The sequence below is a fragment of the Carcharhinus amblyrhynchos genome, chromosome 8, assembly GCF_965287045.1.
Source record: "Carcharhinus amblyrhynchos chromosome 8, sCarAmb.v2.hapA, whole genome shotgun sequence".
Classification (NCBI taxonomy): domain Eukaryota; kingdom Metazoa; phylum Chordata; class Chondrichthyes; order Carcharhiniformes; family Carcharhinidae; genus Carcharhinus; species Carcharhinus amblyrhynchos.
In genome coordinates this window covers 88,448,271-88,474,111 of record NC_137331.1, presented here as the reverse complement: position 1 = coordinate 88,474,111, position 25,841 = coordinate 88,448,271, and the positions used below count along the sequence as shown (strand labels likewise).

Below are 25,841 nucleotides of genomic sequence, written 5' to 3'. Positions count from 1 at the left end.
GACAAAGTCAATGTGGTTTTACTGAAGGTTTATTTCACCGACTAGTCACATCCTCAAAAAAGGTGCCACATAATAGGCAAGATAAGGACTCAGAGTTGGAGGAGGCAATATATTACATGGGTAGAGAGTTAGCTAAGGACAGGATGCAGAGAATAGGGACATTTCCAAGTTGACAGGGGGAGCAGATTTAGGACTGAGTTGAGGAGGGGTTTCTTCACCCAAAGGGTTCTGAGTCTGTGGAATTCCCTACCCAGTGAAGCAGTTGAAGCTACCTCATTGAATGTTTTTAAGGCAAAGATAGATAGATTTTTGAACAGTAAAGGAATTGAGCAAGTGGGTAAGTGGAGCTGAGTCCACGAGAAGGTCAGCCATGGTCTTATTGAATGGCGGAGCAGGCTGGAGGAGGACATTATTGTTACTAGAGCGGCGGTGCTCGACAGACTGGAGGGACTGATTGTGGACAAGTCCCCAGGACCGGATGGAATGCATCCAAGGGTTCTGAAAGAAATGGCGGAGGTGATAGTGGATGCCTTGGTGATTATTTTCCAAATGTTGCTGGATTCCGGGGAGGTGCCGGAAGATTGGAAAACGACTAATGTTACGCCGTTGTTTAAGAAGGGTGGCAGGCAAAAGGCAGGGAATTATAGGCCGGTTAGTTTAACGTCTGTTGTAGGTAAAATGTTAGAATCCGTGATCAAGGAGAAAACAGCGAGGCATCTTGAGGAGAATTGTTTGATAGAGCAGACGCAGCACAGTTTCGTTAAGGGGAAGTTGTGTCTGACGAATTTATTGGAGTTCTATGAGGATGTATCTAGGGCGGTGGATAGAGGAGAGCTGGTGGATGTGGTCTTTCTTGATTTTCAGAAGGCGTTTGACAAGGTGCCTCACAAGAGGTTATTACAGAAGGTCAGGGGGCATGGAGTTGGGGGTAGGGTGTTAGCGTGGATAGAGGATTGGCTGTCAAATAGCAGGCAGAGAGTGGGGGTCAATGGGTGCTATTCGGATTGGCGGTTGGTGACTAGTGGAGTGCCCCAGGGGTCGGTGCTGGGGCCTCAGCTATTTACCATTTATATAGATGATCTGGAGGAGGGAACCGAGTGTATGGTGTCAAAATTTGCTGATGACACCAAGATTGGTGGAACGGCAAATTGTGCGGAGGGTGTGGAGAGTCTGCAGAAGGATCTAGATAGGCTGGGCGAATGGGCCAGGAACTGGCAAATGGAATTTAATGTTGGCAAATGTGAGGTTGTCCACTTTGGGAGGAATAATGGTAGGAAGGACAATTACTTATGTGGCAAAAAACTGCAGCATGCGACGGTGCAGAGGCACCTCGGGGTCCTTGTGCATGAGTTGCAAAAACCCAGCCTGCAGGTGCAGCAGGTGGTCAGGAAGGCGAATGGGATGCTGGCCTTCATAGCGAGGGGGATTGAATATAAAAGTAGGGAGGTCTTGCTGCAGCTGTACAGGGCACTAGTGAGGCCGCAGCTGGAGTACTGTGTGCAGTTTTGGTCGCTGCACTTACGCAAGGATATTTTGGCCTTGGAAGGAGTGCAGAGGAGGTTTACTAGGCTGATAGCGGAGTTGAGGGGGTTGAACTACGAGGAGAGGCTGAATAAACTAGGCTTGTACTCGTTAGAGTTTAGAAGAATGTGGGGAGATCTCATTGAAACATATAAGATGATGAATGGGATGGATAGGATAGAGGTGGAGAGGCTCTTCCCGCTCAGAAAGGACAGTAGGACTAGAGGGCACAGCCTCAAGATAAAGGCGGGGCGGTTTAGAACGGAGTTGAGGAGGAACTTCTTCACTCGAAGGGTGGTGAATCTCTGGAATTCTCTGCCCGTTGAAGTGGTGGAGGCTGCCTCGCTAAATACTTTTAAGACGCGGGTTGATAGGCAAGGGGATTAAGGGTTATGGGGACAGGGCGGGAATGTGGAACTGAGACACGACAGATCAGCCATGATCTTATTGAATGGCGGGGCAGGCTCGAGGGGCTAGATGGCCTACTCCTGCTCCTATTTCTTATGTTCTTATGGAGGGGTCAGTTGGCCTACACCTGTTCCTAGTTCTTATGGGCTTTGTGGAGTGCTGCAAGATCAGAGCTGGAGTCTCAGCTGTTTACAATTTACATTAATGACTTAGACAAAGGTGCAGAGAGAAACATATCAAGGTTTTTTGATAATACAGATGGTAGGTGAGAATGCAAACTGTGAGGAGCACATAAAAAAGCTGCAAGTGATATAGACAGTTTTTTTTACTGGTTAAGCGAGTAGGCAACAAGATGGCAGAGCTTTCTTTTCTAAATGATATGGCAGGCAGGCAGGAAAGTGGAGCTGAGGCCGAAGGTCCTTATCAATATGGAATGGGGGATGCCAGCTCGATGAGCTGTATGATTTTCTCCTGCTCATGTTTCTTACATTCTTATCTCTTAGGAATTTGGTTTCACAATATTTATACATACAGACAAATCGGATTAACTTTTTAAAAAGGCTGATTTTGCCATTAGGGATGAGTGGGCAGCTACTTTTGCTGGAGGCGAAAGAACAAAAAAAAAGTGACATATTTGAGATATTGAAACAAAAAGGCTTGCATTTATATAGGCCGAGGTTATCCAGCTATAGCTGCCGGTAGGATGCTCTGGTCCTGCCAATGATGACCCCGCCATAGCAGTGCGTGTGAACAACAGAAAAACCCTTTGACACTGGTGGGACCAAAGATCCCGTTATTGGCAGGCCACCTCCGCCGCTGCAAAACATGTCCCTGGCGGGAGAAGGGTGGGAGAGATTATAGTTTCCTTAGAGAACAGGTTAAGGAATATTTAATAGATTCATTCAAAATTATGAAGGACTTTTAGAAAATAGGTCAGATCAAAGTATTTCCAGGAGATGAATCAGTAACCACAGTTTAAGACAACTGACAATTAAAACAGAGGGGTGATTAGGAGAATTTTCGTTGTTTTAAATATGCAGCGAGTTGTTATGGTATGGATTGAACTACCCTGAAAAGGAGGTGGAGACAGGATTACTGGTAACTTTCAACGGGGAATTAGATACATTCATGAAAAGGTGACATTTGGGGGACTGTGTGGAAAAAGCAGGGAAGTATGTCAAATTGAATAGGTCTTCAAACCAACACTGAAATGAAATGAAGGGCTGACTGGCTTGCATGAAACTATGAAATACAGTACAGATTCGCCTTGGAATATTGGGCTGAGAGCTGGATGATAAGCTCAGAAACAGGTATAATGAGCTGTTCCTATATTGTACATTAAGATGATGGCAATTACTCCAAGTAACATGTTAGCAGAAGCAAAATGATAACTTGGCTGCAGTGAGAATGACAGTTGAGGATTCTGCCTCAAGCAGTGTCAGCCAGGCATCAAGCAATGTCTGGTGGTGATGCTGAAGTGGGTGCTGTAAAACTATGCATTCATTTTTGAATCCAGTAGATACCCTGCTAAGTAATCTGAAATTTGGACTCCAAAGAAAGATGCAACCAGACAAATGAATACTATGCTGCACTTGAGGAAGTTATCAGCATAGGAGAGATTTTAAAAATGATCATGGTGTGAAGGTTTATCAACCATATCTTGCAAGTTGCATTACCTTGAAGAGAACAAAGCCCTTTCCTGCTGCCGGTCACATTTCTTCAGGCGAGTGAGAGTCATTCACTGTGGTAAGTAAAGCATTAGTAACCTGATGCATGTGGTTTGATCTGCTGGTGCCACCTGCCACAGCTTCAAAAAAAATATATTCCGGTTGCATTCAAATTTAAAAAGCACTAGTTACTTTCAGCACCAATGATCCTAGTTGCGGATGGAGTTTGAAGGTCAAACTTGGAGAAGGCAAAGTTTTGAGGCTGCTTCTCTGATGAGGTGCATCATTTTTCTTGTTTGGACATGCCCAAGCACTCTGACAGGGTCCATAGACACCTGTGCGGGCAAGAGTGGGGATAAATCAGGTTTGGGCACCTCTCATGCATTTCTCCACAACTCATCGTCCAGCTCCCCAAAGGTAAGAAGAATTTCCAGACAAATGTGTATCCAATGAAAGTAAAGGTTTCAAATGAATTAACGGGAGAATGCATGTTGAGCCAAGATTCAGTACAAAATGGGCAGTGGAATAACATGCACGCAATAAAAAGCAACAAAACAAAATGAAAAGCACCAGCTTATCATCACTCCCAAAGCAGTTATGTAGCTTGAGAAGAATGATGCTCAGTAGTTGGAAATAAATGAGCAAATGAGCCTGTTTAAAACAGGCCACATCATGTCACATTTCAGCAGGAAGTGGTTGAGTAATTCTATCCTAATTAGCATTTTGTACCCCTGTGGATATTCACGGAAATGCCCTGTCATACAGTTAAAGAACACTCTTCTAGGTGCAGTTACACACCTTGTTTGTGAAGGTATAACGGAAGAAAATCTGATTTCTATGCTAAGCCAGGCTTACCGGTTGATAATGTACCACACTACTGTAAGCATGCCTGCCATCCACGTTCCACTCAGCATCCAGCTTGTGACATAGAGTGCAGTCACATAAACTGCTTGCAATCCAAATATTATACCAATGTAAAAATACACTGGCTCAATTGCTTCCTACAGAAAAGAAAAAGGAAGGAAATAATACTTAATTATGCCAGTTCCTGCCAAATAGGTCTATACAGAATTGAAAGGTGTACGAAGCAGAGTCTCTAGAATATACCCCATTAGATAATTACATGACCTTGTTGCAGCCCTAGCTTTGACTAATGCTCCCTGAAAGCTAAGCTTCCTTCCGGATGCCAAGGGACCAGACTTTACAAAGGGATTTATTTTACATTAATTAGGAAGTTACAAAGAATGGTGGTGTTAATGTCACAGCATTGACACAAACAAGCATAATACAGGTCAGAAAAAATACTCCAGAATGATTATACAATAACCTTGTTAAATATTCTTTAATTCCTCCATAAGTCACATCGCAACAGGCATCTATTATTGTTAGGGACTCAGTACTAAAGTCAATGTTTCTTTCCTTACCCATTGCAGTGTGCAGAGGTGACTGGTACTGCAATTAGAAAACAGCAGAGCAGCATGTACATTATGGGTTTAAAGGATATTAAGTTCTGCATTTGATGTGAAGAGCATGGTTTTCTGTAGGTTTAAGTGAATCTGTTGTCTTGTGTACCAGTGCTGCTTTTTCCAGCCCTCATGGTTAACCTTACTTGCCCTGATTCAAAGATAGAACTTGCTGAAAATCCATGAAAATGTCTGTGTATTTATTCTTTAAGAAAAACATAAAAGGTGAGTTATTTTTTCTGATCAGTATTTTGGTAGCAAGGCCGTGGTTAGATTCTCAACATGTACTCATGAGAAGCACGTTTAAATAGCCAAATTCAACACTGATTTTCAAGTCAGCAACTTCACGGAGTTCAGTGCTTTCATCAGAGGTTGTTATAGGAGCAGTGGAGGCAAACACTTACGACCCCTAGCCCTCTTTATCTGGGGGCTGATGTTGGTGCAATGGCAGTGTTTTTGACAGTGTCACATGGATTAAGGAAGGAACTGGAGTCATGGGCAGGTATGCAGGACAGCTACAAGCCAACAGATATAGTCAACAGGAACACTGGAGGTGCAGTATTGGACAGATACAGCTGTGAGAGTACAGGCAGACCAAACAGTAATGAGGAAATTATCCACAAGGGCTATGACTCCGCTATGGAAGATTATCAAGGTTCTACAGAAGAACATAAGAAATAGGAGCAGGTGTAGGCCATCTAGCCCTTTGAGCCTGCCCTGCCATTCAATAAGATCATGGCTGATCTGAAGTGGATCAGTTCCACTTTCCCGCTTTCTCCCCATAACCCTTAATTCCCTTGTCTATCAAAAACCTATCTACCCGTGACTTAAATATATTTAGCGAGGTAGCCTCCACCACTTCAATGGGCAGAGAATTCCAGAGATTCACCACCCTTTGAGTGAAGAAGTTCCTCCTCAACTCTGATCTAAACTGCCCCCCCCCCCCTTATTTTGAGGTTGTGCCCTCTAGTCCTGCTATCCTTTCTAAGCAGGAAGAATCTCTCTACCTCTACCCTATCCATCCCCTTCATTATCTTATACGTCTCTATAAGATCCCCCCCTCATCCTTCTAAACTCCAACGAGTACAGACCCAGTCTATTTAGTCTCTCTTCATAGTCCAACCCCGTCATCTCCGGATGTTATGTCAAGCACCTAATAATTTAGTGTTTTATTGCTTTTAAAGGTTTACTCTTCTAGCTCTCTTACTGCCTTTATTTTCAGAATAAGAATGCTAAAATAAATTGCGTTCAAAGGCAGTGTCTATAAATACACTATACTTGGTCTATCGGTACATACATACTTGACTACCAGTAATGCGGTATAGTATGCCAGCGAAGACTTCTGGATACAGGTTGATCTGTTGCACAGAATTAAGGGTCCTTAACGATAAAGTCTTGTTATCATGTGTCAATTCAAAAAGACCTAATGGTAACAAAATACTTTGCATTAAAGAATATTGAAATAAATATATAAATATATAGCCAGTAACACACACACGCATATATATTATATACACTACAATGTTGTAACAAAGTTTCTTGCATAACAGGCTTTTCTCCAAGAAAGGTAGCTTGATTATACCTGAAAATAATCCACCAGTGAGGTGGTCATCAGCAGTGAAGTATGACAAGAGTGAAATATCAGTAATTCAACAGTGCAATGAGTTGCAAGCATACAATAAAGCAATCTACCTGTCTCAAAGTAAGCCAATGCAGGCTACGTTACAGAACACACAAGTCAAACGCTTAGACTTCAGGTACAAGCTTTAAAACATTGGGACAATAGTGAAGCAAAAGTCTGGTCATGCTGCACATCAAAAGAGAAAAGACAAAATGGCATCTATCAATAATAAAATAAAAAGAACTACTGAAGGTTATGAGGGGCTTCAAGTCATTTCAGCTTGTGAAGGGGAGAAAAACTAACAAAAATGCAAGGAAGCTTTTTAAAATACCTTCTTGGATTGACGTTGCCTGCAACATCTTTTTATAATAATAGTAGTACAAGCCACTGTCCTCTTGAAAAGAGATTTCTCGTTCAAGGTCCTAAAGGGCACAGAGTTAAGCAAAGTTATGAAGGGCATTTCATCTGTTCCTACGCAGCAACAAATCTAACAGTAAAAAACCCAAAGTGTATGTTTCAGCGGAACTCGTACACACATATGCAAATCTAATCGAGGATGTACAAACATTAGCAACAGGTAGGATGCAGACATCATATGTGTGTATTTTATATTATATACTACTGAGCAATGGTTCCATTCATTCAGCAGTATACAAGGGAAGATATATCTAGGTGTGCATCCAGATGCACTGATCATCTGAGTGTCGTGAATACTAGGATATCAAGGAGTTTCAAGCACACACCTGATTTCCTTCAATTTCCCACAGGGTCATTTACAGGCGTGTGCTCTTATCCACCTGATGTTTCAATGTTCACTGCACATAGGCACAGACTCAGGAAAATGTCCCCTACATTCTCATATTTCTCCACCTTAGGGAAAGTGGCAAGTTACTCATGTAATTTTAGTAATGACAAACAATTGAAACCTGGAACCAGTGATAATGTTTCCTGCGGCTGGGGAGTCTAGAACAAGGAGTCACAGTCTTAGAATACAGGGTAGGTCATTCAGGATGGAGATAAGGAGAAATTTTCTTCTCTTCAGAGTATGGCATACCTGTGGAATTCTCTACCATTGAAAGCTGTGGAGGTCAAGTTGCTGAATGTATTTAAAAAGGAAATTGATTGAGACTCTGAAGGTGTCAATGGGTATGGGGAGCCCACAGGAGTATGGCATTGATGTAGAGGATCAGCTGCGATTATATGAAAGCGTGGAACAGGAGTGATGGACTGAATGGCCTATCTTGCTCCTACTTTCTATGTTTCTATGGAACAGTAGTAAATAATGTTAGGAATACATGGATTACTCAACGTGTCAGCAGAGGAGGTTAAAACCTTTGTTATAAGTGAATTTTAGTAGGGTTGAGTAAAAAACCTGCAGATGCATGTAAATGAAAACATGTAAAATGAAAACAAGTCATAGGAAATGTATATTAGATCCACTCTTACCAGTAAAGAGGCAAAAAATGTTTTGGACACAAAACCCTGCTGGAGCTTTAAACTACACTAAAATAACAATTTAAAAACTTTAATCTGTAACCTCACGGATTGGCATATCTCTCACTCAATCATTATCATCAAGTCAGGAGACCAACTGTGATGTAAAGAAGAATGTAGGGGAATGTGCCAGATGTAGCACCAGACATATCTAAAATGTGGTGCCAATTTGGTGAAACTACAACAAAGCACCACATGCTAAACAAAAAGCTGAACTAAGTGATCCCAAAACCAACAGAGCAGCTCAAAGCTCTACAGTCCTGCCACATCCCACCATGAATAGCGGTGGACAATTAAGCAATGAGCTGGAGCAGGAAACTTCACAAACATTTTCATCTTCAATGATGAGTGAGCCAAGCACAGCAGTGCAAAAGGCAAAGCTGGAGCATTTGCAACCACCTAAAGCCAGGAGCAAGTGAATAATCCATCTTGTGGTCCTTCGGAGGTCTGCAGTATCACAGATGCCAGTCTGATTCAATCTACATCAAATCAAGAAATGACTGATGGCACTGGGTACAGCATAGGTCATAAAACTCGTGAGAATCAGGGCAAAAACCCTCCACAGGTTGGAGTCATACCTGGCACAAAGGAAGATGTTTGGAGGTCAATCATCTCAGCATACGAGATCACTGCACAAGTTCCTCAGATTAGTGTCCTAGGCCCAACCACTTCATCAATGACCTCTTCCAACATTTTGGCTAAGTGGAGGTGTTTCCTGATGATTAGTTAATTTTAGTAACGTTCATAACTCCTCAGATACTACTGCCTGCATGCAGCAAGACATGGACAGAAAAATGGCAAGTAACACAAGTGCCAGGTAATGACCATTTTCAACAAGAAAGAATTTAACTATGCTCTCGTGCTGAAATTCCCACCATCAAAACCTCAGTGTCGCCACTGACCATGCATTAAATGTCCTATGTGGCTACAAGAGCAGATCAGGGGCTAGGAATTTTCTGGGGCAGAACTAACCTCCAGATTCATAGAAACACAGAATACCTACACTGCAGAAGAGGCCATTTGGTCCAGAGTCTGCACGGACTCTCCAAAAGAGCACTCTACATCTGTCCAATACCCATAACCCCACACATTGATCATGGCCAATCCTCATAACCTGTACATCTTTGGTCTGCGGGAGGAAATCGGAGCACCCGAAGGAAACACGTGCAGAAACTGGGAGAATGTGCAAACTCCACGCAGATAGTGACCCAAGGCTGGAATAGCTCCTGGGTCCCTGACGCTGTAAGGCAGCAGTGCTAATATTACTGTGCCACCCCTTTTAAATTCCGCCAGTTGCTAAGGTGGGATTTGAAATCATATCTCCAGAGCATTAGCTCAAGCTATTAGATAACCAGTAACAATGCCAACATGTTACCTTCTCCAAAATCTGTCCCATCATACAATACAATACCTACAGTGCAGAAGGAGGCCATTTGGCCTATTGAGTCTGTACCGACCACAATGCCACCCAGGCCCTATTCCCGTAACCCCACATACTTACCCTGCTAACTCCCCTGATACTAGGGTCAATTTAGCATGGCCAGTCAACCTAACCCGCACATCTTTGGACTGTGGGAGGAAACTGAAGCATCCAGAGGAAACGCATACAGACACAAGGAGAATGTGCAAACTCCACATAGACAGTGGTCCGACGCCAGAATTGAATCCTTATCCCTGGTGCTGTGAAGCAGAAGTGCTAACCACTGTGCCACCGTGCTGCCCACAAGGCTAAAAGTCAAAAGTCAGGAGTGTGATGAAATACTTTTCACTTGCCTGGATGAGTGTAGGTTCAACACATGCAGCTTAAAACTATCCAGGACAAAATAGCCTGTTTAATTGGCACCACCTTAAATATTCACTCCATTCACCACCAATACACAGTGCCATCAGTGTGTACCATCTATGCCCCAAGCTACTACTCAGCACCTTCCAAATCTGTGACCTCTACCATCTAGTAGAATAAGAGCTACAGACACATGGAACACATTACCTGCAAATTCCCTTCCAAGTCACACACTATCCTGACTTGGAACTAGATCACTGCCATGGTTGAAGATAGTAAGAAGTCTCACAACACCAGGTTAAAGTCCAACAGGTTTATTTGGTAGCAAAAGCCACTAGCTTTCGGAGCGCTGCTCCTTCATCAGGTAAGTGGGAGTTCTGTTCACAAACAGGGCAGATAAAGACACAAACTCAATTTATAATTAATGATTGGAATGCAAGTCTTTACAGCTAATCAAGCCTTAAAAGTACATACAATCTGAGTGGAGAAAGCATCAAGCACAGATTAGAGATGTGTATTGTCTCCAGACAGGGCAGTTAGTGAGATTTTGCAAGCCCAGACACGTCATTGGGGTTACAGATAGTGTGACATGAATCCAAGATCCCGGTTGAGGCTGTCCTCATGTGTGCAGATCTTGGCTATCAGTCTCTGCTCAGCGACTCTGCATTGTTGTGTGTACACTTGCAACTCTGCCAACATTGTCTACATGATATACTGCAGAAAAGGATGTCCCGAGGCATGGTGCATTGGGGAGATCTTGCCAATGCTATGACAACGGATGAATGATCACCGCTCGACCATCACCGGGGTCTTGGGTTCACGTCACACTAACCCGTGGAGGTTACAGATAGTGTGACATAAACCCAAGATCCTGGTTGAGGCCGTCCTTGTGTATGCGGAACTTGGCTATCAATCTCTGCTCAGCAGCTCTGCACAGTTGTGTCATGAAGGCCGCCTTGAAGAACGCTTACCCGAAGATCAGAGGCTGAATGCCCATGATCGCTAAAATGTTCCCCAACAGGAAGAGAACAGTATTGCCTGGTGATTGTCGAGCGGTGTTCATTCATTCGTTGTCATAGCTTCTGCATGGTCTCCCCAATGTACCATGCCTCAGGACATCCTTTCCTGCGGCGTATCAGATAGACAACATTGGCCAAGTTGCAAGGATATGTACTGTGTTCCTGGTAGATGGTGTTCCCACGTGAGATGATGGCATCTGTGGTCGATGATCCGGCATGTCTTGCAGAGGTTGCTGTGATGTCGTGGTCACTGTTCTCCTGAAGGCTGGGTAGTTTGCTGCAGTCAACGGTCTGTTTGAGGTTGTGCGGTTGTTTGAAGGCAAAAAATGGGGGTGTGGGATGGCCTTGGCGAGATGTTCATCTTCAACAATGACATGTTGAAAGCTCCGGAGGAGATGTTGTAGCTTCTCTGCTCCGGGGAAGTACTGGACGACGAAGGGTACTCTGTCCACTGTGTCCCATGTTTGTCTTCTGAGGAGGTGTGGTTTTTCACTCTGATGCATTGGAACCGTCGATTGATGTCAACTCATCAACTCCCACACAACCCTGCCACAGCAATCTCTGCAAGACGTGCCGGATCATCAACACAAATGCCATCAGCTCACGTGGGAACACCATCCACCAGGTACACAGTACACATTCTTGCAACTCGGCCAACGTTGTCTATCTGATATACTGCAGGAAAGGATGCCCTGAGGCATTGTACATTGGAGAGACCATGCAGACGCTTAGACAACAGATGAATGAAAACTGCTCGACAATCACCAGGCAAGACTGTTCTCTTTCTGTTGGGGAACACTTCAGCAGTGTGGGCGTTCCGCCTCTGATCTTTGGGTAAGTGTTCTCTAAGGCGGCCTTCATGACACATGACAACGCAGAGTTGCTGAGCAGACTGATAGCCAAGTTCGGCACACATGAGGATGGCTTCCACCGGGATCTTGGATTCATGTCACACTATCTGTAACCCCCACGACTTGCCTGGGCTTGCAAAATCTCATTAACTGACCTGTCTGGAGACAATACACATCTCTTTAACTTGTGCTTGATGCTCTCTCCACTCCCATTGTCTGTACCTTTAAGACTTGATTAGCTGTAAAGACTCGCATTCTAATCATAATTCAGTAAACTGAGTTTGTGTCTTCATATGCCCTGTTTGTGAACAGATCTCCCACTCACCTGACGAAAGAACAGCACTCCGAAAGCTAATAGCATTTGCTACCAAATAAATGTGTTGGACTTTAACCTGGTGTGGTGAGACTTCTTACTGTGTTTACCCCAGTCCAACATCGGTATCTCCACATCATGGTTGAAGATGGCAGCTCAAGGGAACTGGGAATGGACAATCAATTTTGGCCCTCCCAAAAATGCTCATGAATGAATCAGAGAAAGAAAACTTGCCTCTTCTCTAAAGATGCTGACAGACTCACTGCTACATTAACAGCAACCCTTGTTGGAAAGAAAATGAAAATATAGTTCAGCTTTGAATTTAATAGTTTAAATCTTTCTTGTGGATTGCTCAGTAACCAGGACAAAGACATTTAAAATGTACGTTGAACTTGAGTTGAAATGATATACAAGGGAAAAGATGGAGAGATCAACATGCACGTGGAAGGGGGAGTTATGTGACAAGCTCCAAGGAGATCAGAGTTAAATTTACAGGCAGGACCAAGATGTCATTGATTTCCAATGTTGAAAAGTCCACACCATGAGCAACAAAATACAGTCCAGTGGATTACAGAAAATAAATTGCTGCCACGCACAGGAGGATTGTTAAATGCTCCAGGCAATGCCTCTGAGAAATAGAGGGAAACTGGGGATCTGCTGTGTGGCAGGATCTTGCAGTAGGTGACTGAAATAGCAGATAATGTTGTTAAGCGCAAAAATGATGGGGAAATGCAGACAAGGGGACTCCGTCATTGCTGCAAAAGAGGTGGGCATGACAAAAGCAGATGTACAAGAAAAGGGGCAAACACTGTTCAAAAGTTCTGCCGGTCATCATTTCAATGAAGTGGGAGTTTGGATGAAGCTCTGCTGTGGAGATTGGAATAATTACAATAATTGTGACAGAGGCAGAAAATCTGGGAGAACGCCTTCGAGATGTAACAAGGCATTGAGGCAAGAGATTATCACCAGAGGTAGTAATTGATTTCTACAGAAAACTAATCACAACAGATGAGGAAGTAGAAGTCCAGAAAGAAAAGGGACAAGTCTGAGATGGATAATGTAAAAATAAGGAATTAAAAGCGTAGTTAATGCATTTTCAAGATCAGAGCAAATCAGGTTCACTGGGGTAACGGATTCACATAATGCACCAGGGACCTCAGGGTCCTTGTGCATGAGTCGCAAAAACCCAGCTTGCAGGTGCAGCAGGTGGTCAGGAAGGCGAATGGGATGCTGGCCTTCATAGCGAGGGGGATTGAATATAAAAGTAGGGAGGTCTTGCTGCAGCTGTATAGGGCATTGGTGAGGCCGCAGCTGGAGTACTGTGTGCAGTTTTGGGCGCCGCACCTGCGCAAAGATATTTTGGCCTTGGAGGGAGTGCAGAGGAGGTTTACTAGGCTGATACCGGAGTTGAGGGGGTTGAGCTATGAGGAGAGGCTGAATAAACTAGGCTTGTACTCGTTGAAGTTTCGAAGAATGAGGGGAGATCTCATTGAGACGTATAAGATGATGAATGGGATGGATAGGATAGAGGTGGAGAGACTCTTCCCGCTCAAAAAAGACAGTAGGACTAGGGGGCACAGCCTCAAGATAAAGGGGGGGCGGTTTAGAACGGAGTTGAGGAGGAACTTCTTCACTCAAAGGGTGGTGAATCTCTGGAGTTCTCTGCCCGTTGAAGTGGTGAAGGCTGCCTTGCTAAATATTTTTAAGGCGCGGGTTGATGGGTTTTTGATAAGAGAGGGGATTAAGGGTTATGGGGAGAGGGCGGGAAGGTGGAACTGAGCCACGACAAATCAGCCATGATCTTATTGAATGGCGGGGCAGGCTCGAAGGGCTGGATGGCCTACTCCTGCTCCTATTTCTTATGTTCTTATGTTCTTATGTTTAACTTCATTAAATCTGCCACTGATTCCCTAGCACTACCATCTTGCACTAAACTGGCAAGAATAGCTGCATTAATAAGGTCCAGCATAAGTATTTGATCTCTATTTCACTTCTGGGGGGGACAAACATAATAGCAAATTTTTTACAAGAATGCAAGCAGTTTTAAAGAACAGTTTCTGTAAACTAGCAGGTGCCTTCAAATGCATTGTTGCACGAGAACTGTGAACATCATCTTACACATCTGTCGGGTCCTTTATTAATACTGTGAAAAAGATACTCAAATACTTTACTCAGAAATACAATGTTTGGAACAGTGTCAAAATAATGCTTTGTTACAAGAAACATGAGAACACAGATAACCTTACATCTCTTCTGCATCTTAATCACTTAACAGTTGGAATGACTAGATTTCTGCTACAAAGCCAAATATGGTTTAAAAATGCTTTGTGCTGATATGCTAATAACATACTAGGTTGTTATTTGCCTTGAAGCCCACATATTAAAAATTGTACAAATACGTACTTCATTTGTGTGCAGGTTCTGTGATGGAAATTAAGAATGAGTCTAAAAGTGATTCATCAAAAATATGGTTTCATTATCTGCCTCTGAACACTTAGACTGCAGAGTGCAGGGGGCGGGGATAAGTAAAAATAAATATCGCACTGGATGAGTCATGCTAAGTCTTGGAGATGAAGAATGATAGTCTTGTCTGTGCTCCTTATCAGCCATTAGATATTGAAGTTACCTTCGATTTGCAGTTACCTAAGCAACATAACAAAGGTTCTATGTAAATCCAGTAACTCTTCCAATTCAATCATTAACATCTGTTTGGAAACTGCCATTACATAGTCCAGTACAAACTAATGGCTGACAGGTTTTCAAAAGGATGTTCCTCGAGTTGCATTAAAGTGTCCGGGAGTGCTGATGCTTGTGGCAGTTTCACTGGTCCCAGTCCCCTCCAAACTTTACACAATCTGCATGAGTGTGTTTGGGTATGCTTTCAGCAAAGGTGTTGGACATTGGACCTATGTGTAATCGGATCCTGGAGATATACACTTTCTATCATAGGGATCAGAAGTTGGAATCTGGCTGATATGTCCCCTCCTCCTTTCTCAGGGTTACTAAGGCCAGATGTAGCATCCTGGTTGCAGTTGTTCCAATTTTATTCATTGCTGTATTTATAGTGCAGTCTCTGAAAATCAATCATTAACAAAAAGAAATCCACAATCCTGACCACCGCAGATCTGCAAAGGACGTTGTGAGACAGGTTCAGAGCTGATGAAGTTGAATATATTGACTAAACATTTCCTGCTATACTAGAAAGTGGGAAATATTTCACACCAGCAGCAGCAAAATACTTTTTGATGTCTCAGCTCAACCTGCATCAGACCATCCTGACATATACCTTTGCACCTGAAACCATCATATGTTAGGCGGTTTGTAAACATGTCAGCAAGTTACAAGATTTTCAGAAGTCCAGGTTTCATAACTGCTAAAGCAAAATATTGTTAAAATGCATCGGTATAGGCTCTAGAGGGTCTTGTGGCTCAGTGGGTAATGCCCTGCCTCTGAGCCAGAAGCTTGAGGTTTAAGTCCCACTCAGGACTTGATGACCAAGGAAGGTGTATTTATAACATGGTAACAGGTTCCATATCAAAATCCTTCCACCACACGCCAATGGCAGACATTTAGAGGGGAAGCGATTGCTGCTGAGCCATCTGATGGAAGAAATGTTGGGAGTCCCTACCACCCTTATGTATAGTTCCAGACTGCAACATGCACGTCAGAGTGCATGTTGCCACAACAACTCAGTGAGTGAATGGTGGTGACACACACAGATGTGCACACACACAGCCATTACACATCCTGGAAGGGTTCTGAGCCCTACACTCAATGATTAATTGGGTTACTGAAGGGGCTTTCCTCGACTGTTTCATTGTCAGTTGCTGAGATGTAATATAAAACACACAAAATTAATTAGCAAATGTAAATCAAAATATTTCAACAGCGTGTATGCCTCTTTAAAAAAAAAATCTGTTGTTTGAAAATGGCACTCTTTGAAGAGGAAAAGGGGTGAGTTAGAAAAGCTTTATGGCTGTTACTTATTCCAAGTCAACAATGGTTTCAAAGCACAATCGTTTTGAAAAAGCAACTCAAAACCTTGGATAAAGTTCTGCATTGTAAACAAATTTTATGCCCACTTCTAAATGTGACAGGAACCAAAAGGAGCGAAAAATGTTCATAAAATGCAAAATTTAGTTTGTAATTCCAAACTATGTTGACATTAGGTGAAGTCAGGTCTTCAGACAGTTTCAAGCAGCTGTTTGCACCATGTTAAAGTAATTTTTCATGATTGATAAGACTCTAGATGCGACTGCTAACAGTTAAGGCTTTATTTTTTATGCTGGCAATTTATCTTTTCACTTTGCACTGCATTTATCTTTTCAACTGTGCCAGTCACTGCCGGTAACAGAAAAACATAAATGCGAGTAATGAGCATCGCTCTTCTTTTGCCTTTCATTCTTCCTATCATTCCTCTGTACCTTCGTTGAAGTCAATGCCTATCACAACAGACTGAGTTGTTGAGGGTGGACCCCCCCATATCTCAGGGTCATTTCAGGGACCCCAGCTCCATTCAGGCGATTCATCCTGTTTACATTTTTTGGGTGATGGTTCTTTAATTAGAATGAGATGGGACATCAGAGGGGCAGCACAAACATGGTGCGCCAAATGGCCTCCTACTATGCAGTAAGCATTCAATGATTCTATGATAATTGAATAGCCTGATCAGAGTAATCAAACATCCCAGATTTTCTGATGCTGTTCCAGGATTTCCTTTCAGTTCCTACACCATTTACTTTCTCCATTTATGGGCTCTTACACGCACTTGATTTTCAGCGGGGTGAGGGAGGAGAAGAGGGGGCGGGGGTTACTGTCAGTCCCCTTTTCCTGCCAGAACCCTTCCCCGTCAACAGTCTGACCAGCAGCCTGCCCCCGCCCCCCAAGTCAAAGTCTCTCTTATTGTTTTCCCCCACAGCTGGTCACCTTGAGCCTGACAAAAATGTGGCAGATTGACATTTGGATAAAGTGACTGTGTGAGTATCTGAAATGTACACTAAATTAAAGAGCAAAGTTGCATTTATATAGCACTTTCATAATCTCAGGACAAACCAAGTTGCTTCATGGCCAATTAGGTACTTTTGAAGTGTAGTCATTGTTGCAATAACCGCAACTTTCAAAAGAGGAACAGAGGAATGATGTGGAGAGTCAAAGGGGAAAAAAGTATGGTGCACACCACCCGTAACGGCTGCATTGGTGTTAATGTCATTTTTCTGTGACACACAGCAGCTGGTAATACTGAAAACTACCGACAAACTGCAGTGCCGACATATTTTTTTAAAAACAGAAAATCATAACAGTTAACAATTGCATCCAGAATTTCATCACAAATAAAATTACACTTTAATATGGTGTGAATGGCCCATTGAAATTCCCTGGAAACCTGTCCATTGAAATCAACACAGTCCATTAACTCAATAGAATAACAAGGTGTGAGCAGTGGATTGAAAACGCTTGTAAATCTGAAGGTGGCTAGAACATTGCACGCTTTCAATATGGTAATTACTTGTTGAACTGTCTGGAAATATTCAGTATGCTACATTATAAGTGGCTCCTCTGCAATAGACTCCAAATGATGAAGCACCATTTGCAAGATATATGCAGCTACCCATGTGAAAGACAGTGTTTCTTAGGAGACAGTTACTGACCCTATGCAGTTTCAGAAAGATCCATATTAAATCATTGAAAAAAAAACTCAAATTTCTGCTGGTAATCATTATACTGGAACTTTTGATCATATGTTCAAAGCAAAACTCAACATTAGAGTGCCATTGTTGGAGAATTTTCTAGGCAAGGATTTTTTTAATGCTCCTTTCTGTCTCAATCATGCATGTCTGATCGTTCCCCTCCTAACATCCATGCCCCCCCACCACAAAATCGCCTCCACCACTGCATGTATCCACATGTTAGTGCCATTTCTTGGATACCAGGCACAGACCTGAGAATTCAATCTTCTAAATATTAACAAATGAACAATCTGTACTTGCAAAGTGCTTTTAAACAGGACTTGCAATCATCCGGTTCAAAGATCATTCACAGACCTGGACACTTGCCGTTATTTGCATTTAAAGTATAGCCATTGATCAAGGTACCAGAGAACCACAACACTAAAATAGGTGGGTAAGCAGGCAGTGAAGAGGATATAAAGATTCTGCAGATGGATATAAATAGGCTAGGAGATTGGGCTAAAATTTGGCAGATGGAGGTTAATGTGGATAAGTGTGGGGTTATCAATTTTGGCAGAAAAAGTTAAAAGACTATTATCTAAATGGAAAGCAGATTTGAAATGCATCCTGGCTGAGGTGTCCAACTTCACGAATCACAGAAAGTCAGTATGTAGGTGCAGTACATAATAGAAAAGGCAAAGGGGAAGTTGGCATTTATTGCAAAAGGACTGGAGTATAAAAGTAGAGAAGTATTGTTGCAATTGTAAATGGCATTGGTGTGACCACATCTAGCGTATTGTGTCCAATTTTGATCTCCTTATTTGAGGAAGGATGTGGTGACATTGGAGGCAGTTCAGAGGTTTACCAGATTGATTCTGGGGATGAAGGGAATGACGTATAAAGAGAGATTAAATAGTTTGGGCTTGTATCCGCTGGAATTTAGAAGGATAAGAGGAGATCTGACGAGGTATATAAAATTTTAAAAGGGATTGATAAAGTAGATGTAGACCAAATGTTTCCTCTTATGGAGCAATCTAGAACAAGATATCACAGGAATCGGTTGAGAGGCGGTAGATTTAAAAATGAGAAGGGGAGGAACTACTTCTCGCAGAGGGCGGTGAACTTGTGGAACTCGCTGACTCGTTCAATGGTTCAAGAGGCAGATAGATATATTTCTGATTTAAAAAGAAGTAAAGAGGAACAGGTGGGGAGGTAAACTTGAGACTAGGAAGAGACCAGCCATGGTCTGATTGAATGGCGGAGCAGGCTCGAAGGGCTGAATTTACCTATTTCTGCTCCCAATTCCTATGTTCCTATAATAGCATGTGAACTGTATTTACAAAAAAGGTGGATTTGGGAGTTGGGAGGGGAAGGAGGAAAACAAAATACCTTTGGCATTATCATAAACAACAAATTAGGCAAAACTCAAAATATACTAACAATCTCACCTGCTTGCTAGAAAACCAGAATTTTCTTTCATGAAAGGTAGAGAGGTACACAGCATATAACATTCCACTTGCAATTGCTGCCCAGCTGCCAAAGAAAATCTTTACCCATTGATGAAATGCAGCTGCAAAACATATTTTTTTAAAAAATGGTCAGCTCACGAACAAATACGAAACACAGAAACTTTCCATACAAACTTTTACAGTTTAAATACAAACTACAAAATACAATAATTTGAGAGTGTACTATTAATAAATATACCCAATTGGAATTGCTGAAAACAACAGTATCAATCAATATGGTGAATACTTCCAATTAGTTGTGCCTCTTTCCCTCTTAGAGTTAAGTTGAAAGTGGGTATAATTTCATTCATTCATCATTCAGCAATCTACTTTAATTTTAACCTGATGCTAAACAAAAGGATCTCCAGTCCTGGTTGACTGTTTATTTATAAAACCATGGTCCATCTTGGTGGGGCAGCATGGTGGCACAATGGTTAGCACTGTTGCTTCATAGTGCCAGGGTCTCGGGTTCAATTCCAGCCTCGGGTCACATTCTCCCCACGTCTGCGTGGGTTTCCTCCAGGTGCTCCAGTTCCCTCCCACAGTTCAAAGATGTGTGGGTTAGGTTGATTGACCAGGCTAAATTGCCCCTCAGTGTCAGGGAGATTTCCAGGGTAAATACATGGGGTTACAGGATGAGGTTGTTGACATTGGTACAGGCTTGATGGCCCAAATGGCCTCCTTCTGCACTGTGTGAATTCTATCTTTACAAGTAGTTATGGAGTTTTAATTCTGTGATGCAGACATTTCTGTGAAACTCTGAATATAGTGGCATTGATTCACAACTGAGAGATTCATGAATAATAGTACATTACATCAGAGAATACCATTCCTGTATTTGGCCAAGGTTGTCTCATTGCTGTAATCTGTACTGAAACTAGCAAGTTAAACAGAGAAAAGCATGGGACTGGAAAATGTCAACATATTTAATTTGGCAAAATAATTGAAACTAATGTAGGAAATGGCATTGTTTTGAGTGTTTCTGGAAATCACAAGTATCCCGGACAGACAAAAGCTTAAGATGTGACTCCATGTTCAGGCTCCTCCTGCTGAGAAACAGTGGAGACAATCCACACTCTACAAGAAAAAGAACAAGAACAACTTATATTTATATAGCATCTTTAATGTAACAAAACATTCGAAGGTGCTTCACAGAGACATTATAAAACCAACTATGACACCAATAAGAGATATTACAGCAGACAGCTAAATGTTTGGTAAAAGAGGGAGGTTTAAGGAGTGGCTTAAAGGAGGAAAGTGAGATGACACAGCAGAGAGGTAAAGGTACAGAATTGCAAAGCTTAAGGTCCAACGGCTGAAGGCACAACAATCAAAGGTGGAATGATTAAACTCAGGGATTCTCGGGAGCCCAGAATTAGAGGAGTACAGAGATCATGGAGATCATTGGGCTAAAGGAGATTATAGAGATAGGAACAGGAAATGCCATGAGAGGAATTTAAAATAAGGACATTTAAAATAAGGATGGTTAAAAAGGACAGTAGGAAGAGAGGTAATAAGCCGTGGATAACGAAGGAGGTGAAGGAAAGTGTTAAATTAAAAGCGGAGGAATTTAGAGTAGCTAAGAGTAGTGGGCGAGAAGAGGATTGGGAAAGGTTTAAATGTCAACAAAGATTGACAAAGAAGTTGATAAAGGAGGGTAGGAGAAGCTATGAGGCTGGGCTAGCACTTAATATAAAAAAGGATAGCAAGAGTTTTTATAAATATATAAAAAGGAAGAGGCTGGCTAGGGTGAACGTTGGTCCTTTAGAGGATGAGAAAGGGGAGCTAGTGGTAGGGGATGGGGATATGGCTAAGGTCTTGAATAACTTTTTTGTTTCTGTCTTCACGGAGGAGGACGTGAATAATTTGCCGGGTGTTAGCGATGGAAAGGTGGTAGGAATGGAGGGTCTTAATGACATTACTGTTACTAGAGAGGTGGTGCTCGACAGACTGGAGGGGCTGATTGTGGACAAGTCCCCAGGACCGGATGGAATGCATCCGAGGGTTCTGAAAGAAATGGCGGAGGTTATAGTGGATGCCTTGGTGGTTATTTTCCAGACGTCGCTGGATTCCGGGGAAGTGCCGGAAGATTGGAAAACGGCTAATGTTACGCCGTTGTTTAAGAAGGGTGCCAGGCAAAAGGCGGGGAATTATAGGCCGGTTAGTTTAACGTCTGTGGTAGGTAAAATGTTAGAATCCGTCATTAAGGAGGAAATTGCGAGGCATCTTGAAGGGAATTGCTTGATAGGGCGGACGCAACACGGTTTCATTAAAGGGAAGTCGTGTCTGACAAATTTACTGGAGTTCTATGAGGATGTGTCTAGGGCAGTGGATAGAGGAGAGCCGGTGGATGTGGTCTTTCTGGATTTTCAGAAGGCGTTTGACAAGGTACCTCACAAGAGGTTATTGCAGAAGGTCAGGGGACATGGAGTTGGGGGTAGGGTGTTAGCGTGGATAGAGGATTGGTTGTCAAATAGGAGGCAGAGAGTGGGGGTCAATGGGTGCTATTCGGATTGGCGGTTGGTGACTAGTGGGGTGCCCCAGGGGTCGGTGCTGGGGCCTCAGCTATTTACCATTTATATAGATGATCTGGAGGAGGGAACCGAGTGCAGGGTGTCGAAATTTGCTGATGACACCAAGATTGGGGGAAAGGCAAATTGTGCGGAGGGTGTGGAGAGTCTGCAGAAGGATCTAGATAGGCTGGGCGAATGGGCCAGGAAATGGCAAATGGAATTTAATGTTGGCAAGTGTGAGGTGGTCCACTTTGGTAGGAAGAATGGTAGGAAGGACTATTACTTACGTGGCGAAAAACTGCAGCAGGCGACGGTGCAGAGGGACCTCGGGGTCCTTGTGCATGAGTCGCAAAAACCCAGCTTGCAGGTGCAGCAGGTGGTCAGGAAGGCAAATGGGATGCTGGCCTTCATAGCGAGGGGGACTGAATATAAAAGTAGGGAGGTCTTGCTGCAGCTGTATAGGGCATTGGTGAGGCCGCAGCTGGAGTACTGTGTGCAGTTTTGGGCGCCGCACCTGCGTAAGGATATTTTGGCCCTGGAGGGAGTGCAGAGGAGGTTTACTAGGCTGATACCGGAGTTGAGGGGATTGAGCTATGAGGAGAGGCTGAATAAACTAGGCTTGTACTCGTTAGAGTTTAGAAGAATGAGGGGAGATCTCATTGAGACGTATAAGATGATGAATGGGATGGATAGGATAGAGGTGGAGAGACTCTTCCCGCTCAAAAAAGACAGTAGGACTAGGGGGCACAGCCTCAAGATAAAGGGGAGGCGGTTTAGAACGGAGTTGAGGAGGAACTTCTTCACTCAAAGGGTGGTGAATCTCTGGAATTCTCTGCCCGTTGAAGTGGTGGAGGCTGCCTCGCTAAATATTTTTAAGAAGCGGGTTGATGGGTTCTTGATAAGAGAGGGGATTAAGGGTTATGGGGAGAGGGCGGGAAAGTGGAACTGAGCCACAACAGATCAGCCATGATCTTATTGAATGGCGGGGCAGGCTCGAAGGGCTAGATGGCCTACTCCTGCTCCTATTTCTTATGTTCTTATGACATCTCCGGGAATCGGTGTAGATCAGCGAGCACAAGGATGATGAGAGAACAGGATTTATTGCAAGTAAGGACACAGACAATAGAGTTTTGAAATGATCTCCAGTTTACGGAGGACAGAATATGGGAGGCCAGCCTGGAGTGCATTAGACATATTTGAAGTAGCAGAAGGCATAGATGAAGGTTTCAGCAATAGACCAACTGAGAAGGGATGGACTCAGGTACTGTCATGGAGGTGGAAATAGGAGGTCTTACTGATAGCACAGATTTGTGGTTGAAAACTCATCCCGCTGTGAAATGTCATACAAAGACTGTGGACAATCTGGTTCAGAATCAGACAGAAGGTGCAGTTAACGGAGAGGAAGGCTTCCTTTAGTGTATAACTCATGCCACCAAAAGCTAAAGGAGAATAATAAAAGCAAGTGGGTAACCATCAGCTGGTAAAGGAAACAGAGAAGAAATGGAAAGAGCATCTCAGGATAGTGATATTATGGGAAACACCTTGACGTTCTGAAGTTATTAGACACACTTACTATGTTGGATGACTGTGATCAGGAGGAGGATTGGCTGTGAGAAGCCTTTATTTAAACAAAATAAATTGGTTTGTGATGACAGGCTAATGGAATTTCAAATTCAGTTCTTCCCAAATGCTTGTCAATCCATGGAATAATTGCTGCATTGTTTGCAGTAGCATCTGCTTGGAATAAATCTGGTACATGTCTTGTGTAAAAAAAAATACTTACAGCAATTGTGCTGTTACTGTAGCAGTCTTAAAGCAGCATACTTTTAAATGTCATTTCAGGTAAAAGAAAGAAAAGGGGATCAGGAAGTATAGTGGTTATGTTACTGAACTAGTAATCCAGATAGCTGGGTTATTTATCTGGAGACAAATTCAAATTCCACCATGAAAGCTTAACAACGTAATTCATTTAATTTTTAAAAAGTTAAATTCTACTGGTATCAGTGATAGTGACCATGAAACTACCAGACTGCCATAAGAACATATCTGGTTCGCTAACATGTTTTAGGAAAGCTGTCCTTACCAAGTCTAGCCTGTATGTTTCTCAGACCCAGAGCAAAGTGGTTGACTCTAAACTGCTCTTCGAAATGCCCTAACAGGTCACTCAATTCTATTTGTGAAAGCAGTGCTCCACTATTTTCCCAAGAACAATCAGGGATGAGGAATAAATTCTGGCCTTGCCAACAACACCCACATGTCATGATTGAATACAAGAGGAAAATACAGGTGCTCACACTTAGTCTTTGTATCCTTGCTTCCTGTGTTGACCATTTTGTCTTTTAGCATCAGCTTTTCCTGGTGCGCCTCCTCATTTCCTTCCTCCTCCTTTGAGGCAATTTCCTCTGCACAGACTTGCTCGCCCTCATCCTTCGAAACAGTCTCTGCACCTGCTTCCACTGATGCCATCAACTCTTCCTGAACGGCGGGCTCTTCTAGACATTTCTGTGTCCTCTTTCTCAGTTCTGTCATTTCACCTATTGTGTAAAAGTTATAACATTAATAAAAAAGTTAAATTGCTTGTTCACTTTCAGAAAAATTAAAAATTACCATTATTCTCCATTGGCATCTCAGACATAAAAATAACGTTGACAAAGTGATTACTATTCAACAGGTACACAGTAAATGTTATTTATGAAAATATCATACATTACATGTTTAGTAAATGCCACCTTTCGATTTTAAATTTCAGGAACGAATTTACACAAAATCTGGCAGAGTAAAAGCCCCAAAGGAAACTTGGTCCAAGTGGAGCTATCAAGAGAAGTGAAAGGTAGTACACCATTACCTCTCCAGTCTGGAATGCTTGGAACAAAGTCATTTCTGAATTTTCTGGATTATAGAATGATACCAGAATGCCTAGCCACAAGCATTAATCAGGAAATACCATAGAATTTATACTTTTGCAGAAATAGGAAATAGCATGCACTGTGGTCATGAGCTTGTTCAACAATTACTACAAGTATTTAATAAGTTTTCAAAATAACCAAGCTGGAAAGCTGGAGACCATAAATCCCAGTACCCAAGTATCAGCTCTGTGTTCTTTATCACTTTGCATTCTTTCATCATCCTTCAAAAGCTGCTGGTTTTGGTGGTTATTAGTAGGTAGAAGCTTCACTTGGCCATGTTCTATTTCAACTGAAATTTGGCATTCTCTGACCTGTTTTGGGATGTTGCTTACGTCCTCAACATTGTGTTTGGACCCAGATCATAACAGAAACCCTGCTGCAGTGACTGTTCCACAAGGGCACCATGTTTGCAGCACTGACAGCATCAAAGAACAAAGAACAAAGAAAATTACAGCACAGGAACAGGCCCTTCGGCTCTCCAAGCCTGCACTGACCATGCTGCTCGACTAAACTAAAACTCCCTACCCTTCCAGGGACCATATCCCTCTATTCCCATCCTTTCATGTATTTGTCCAGACGCCCCTTAAAACTCACTATCATATCAGATTCCAACACCTCCCCTGGCAGCAAGTTCCAGGCACCCACCACCCTCCGTATAAAAGACTTGCTTCATACACTTCCTTCAAACCTTGCCCCTCACACCTTAAACCTAAGCCTCCTAGCAATTGACTTTTCCATCTGGGAAAAACTTCTGATTATCCACTCTATCCATACCCCTGATAATCTTGTAGATTTCTATCAGATTACCCCTCAACCTCCGTCGTTCCTGTGAGAACAAACCAAGTTTCTCCAACCTCTCCTCTTGGCTAATGCCCTCCATACCAGGCAACATTCTGATACATCTTTTCTGTACCCTCTCCAAAGTCTCCACATCCTTCTGATACTGTGACAACCAGAATTGAACACTATATTCCAAGTGCGGCCTAACTAAAGTTCTATAAAGCTGCAACATAACTTGCCAATTTTTAAACTCAATGCCCTGGCCGATGAAGGCAAGCATGTCTTCATTAGTTCTCAGTCTGGTGGTTACCACCATGAAGAGACATGT

At 42.8% G+C, this 25,841-nt stretch overlaps 1 protein-coding gene across 4 annotated transcripts in view; it reads right to left on the bottom strand.

The window, feature by feature from the left end:
* Nucleotides 1-25,841, bottom strand: part of LOC145346747 (putative C-mannosyltransferase DPY19L4) — a 91,171-nt gene that overhangs the window by 59,132 nt on the left and 6,198 nt on the right. For all 4 annotated transcript variants that reach the window (XM_080194431.1, XM_080194430.1, XM_080194433.1 and 1 more), the window contains exons 2-6: nucleotides 24,122-24,361; nucleotides 19,255-19,376; nucleotides 7,012-7,102; nucleotides 6,361-6,482; nucleotides 4,452-4,597 (exon numbers count right to left, since the gene is read on the bottom strand). In XM_080194431.1, the coding sequence (XP_080050557.1) occupies nucleotides 4,452-4,597; nucleotides 6,361-6,482; nucleotides 7,012-7,102; nucleotides 19,255-19,376; nucleotides 24,122-24,356 (716 nt within the window). In that variant the 5' untranslated portion in view covers nucleotides 24,357-24,361. The remainder of the gene's footprint in view (nucleotides 1-4,451; nucleotides 4,598-6,360; nucleotides 6,483-7,011; nucleotides 7,103-19,254; nucleotides 19,377-24,121; nucleotides 24,362-25,841) is intronic.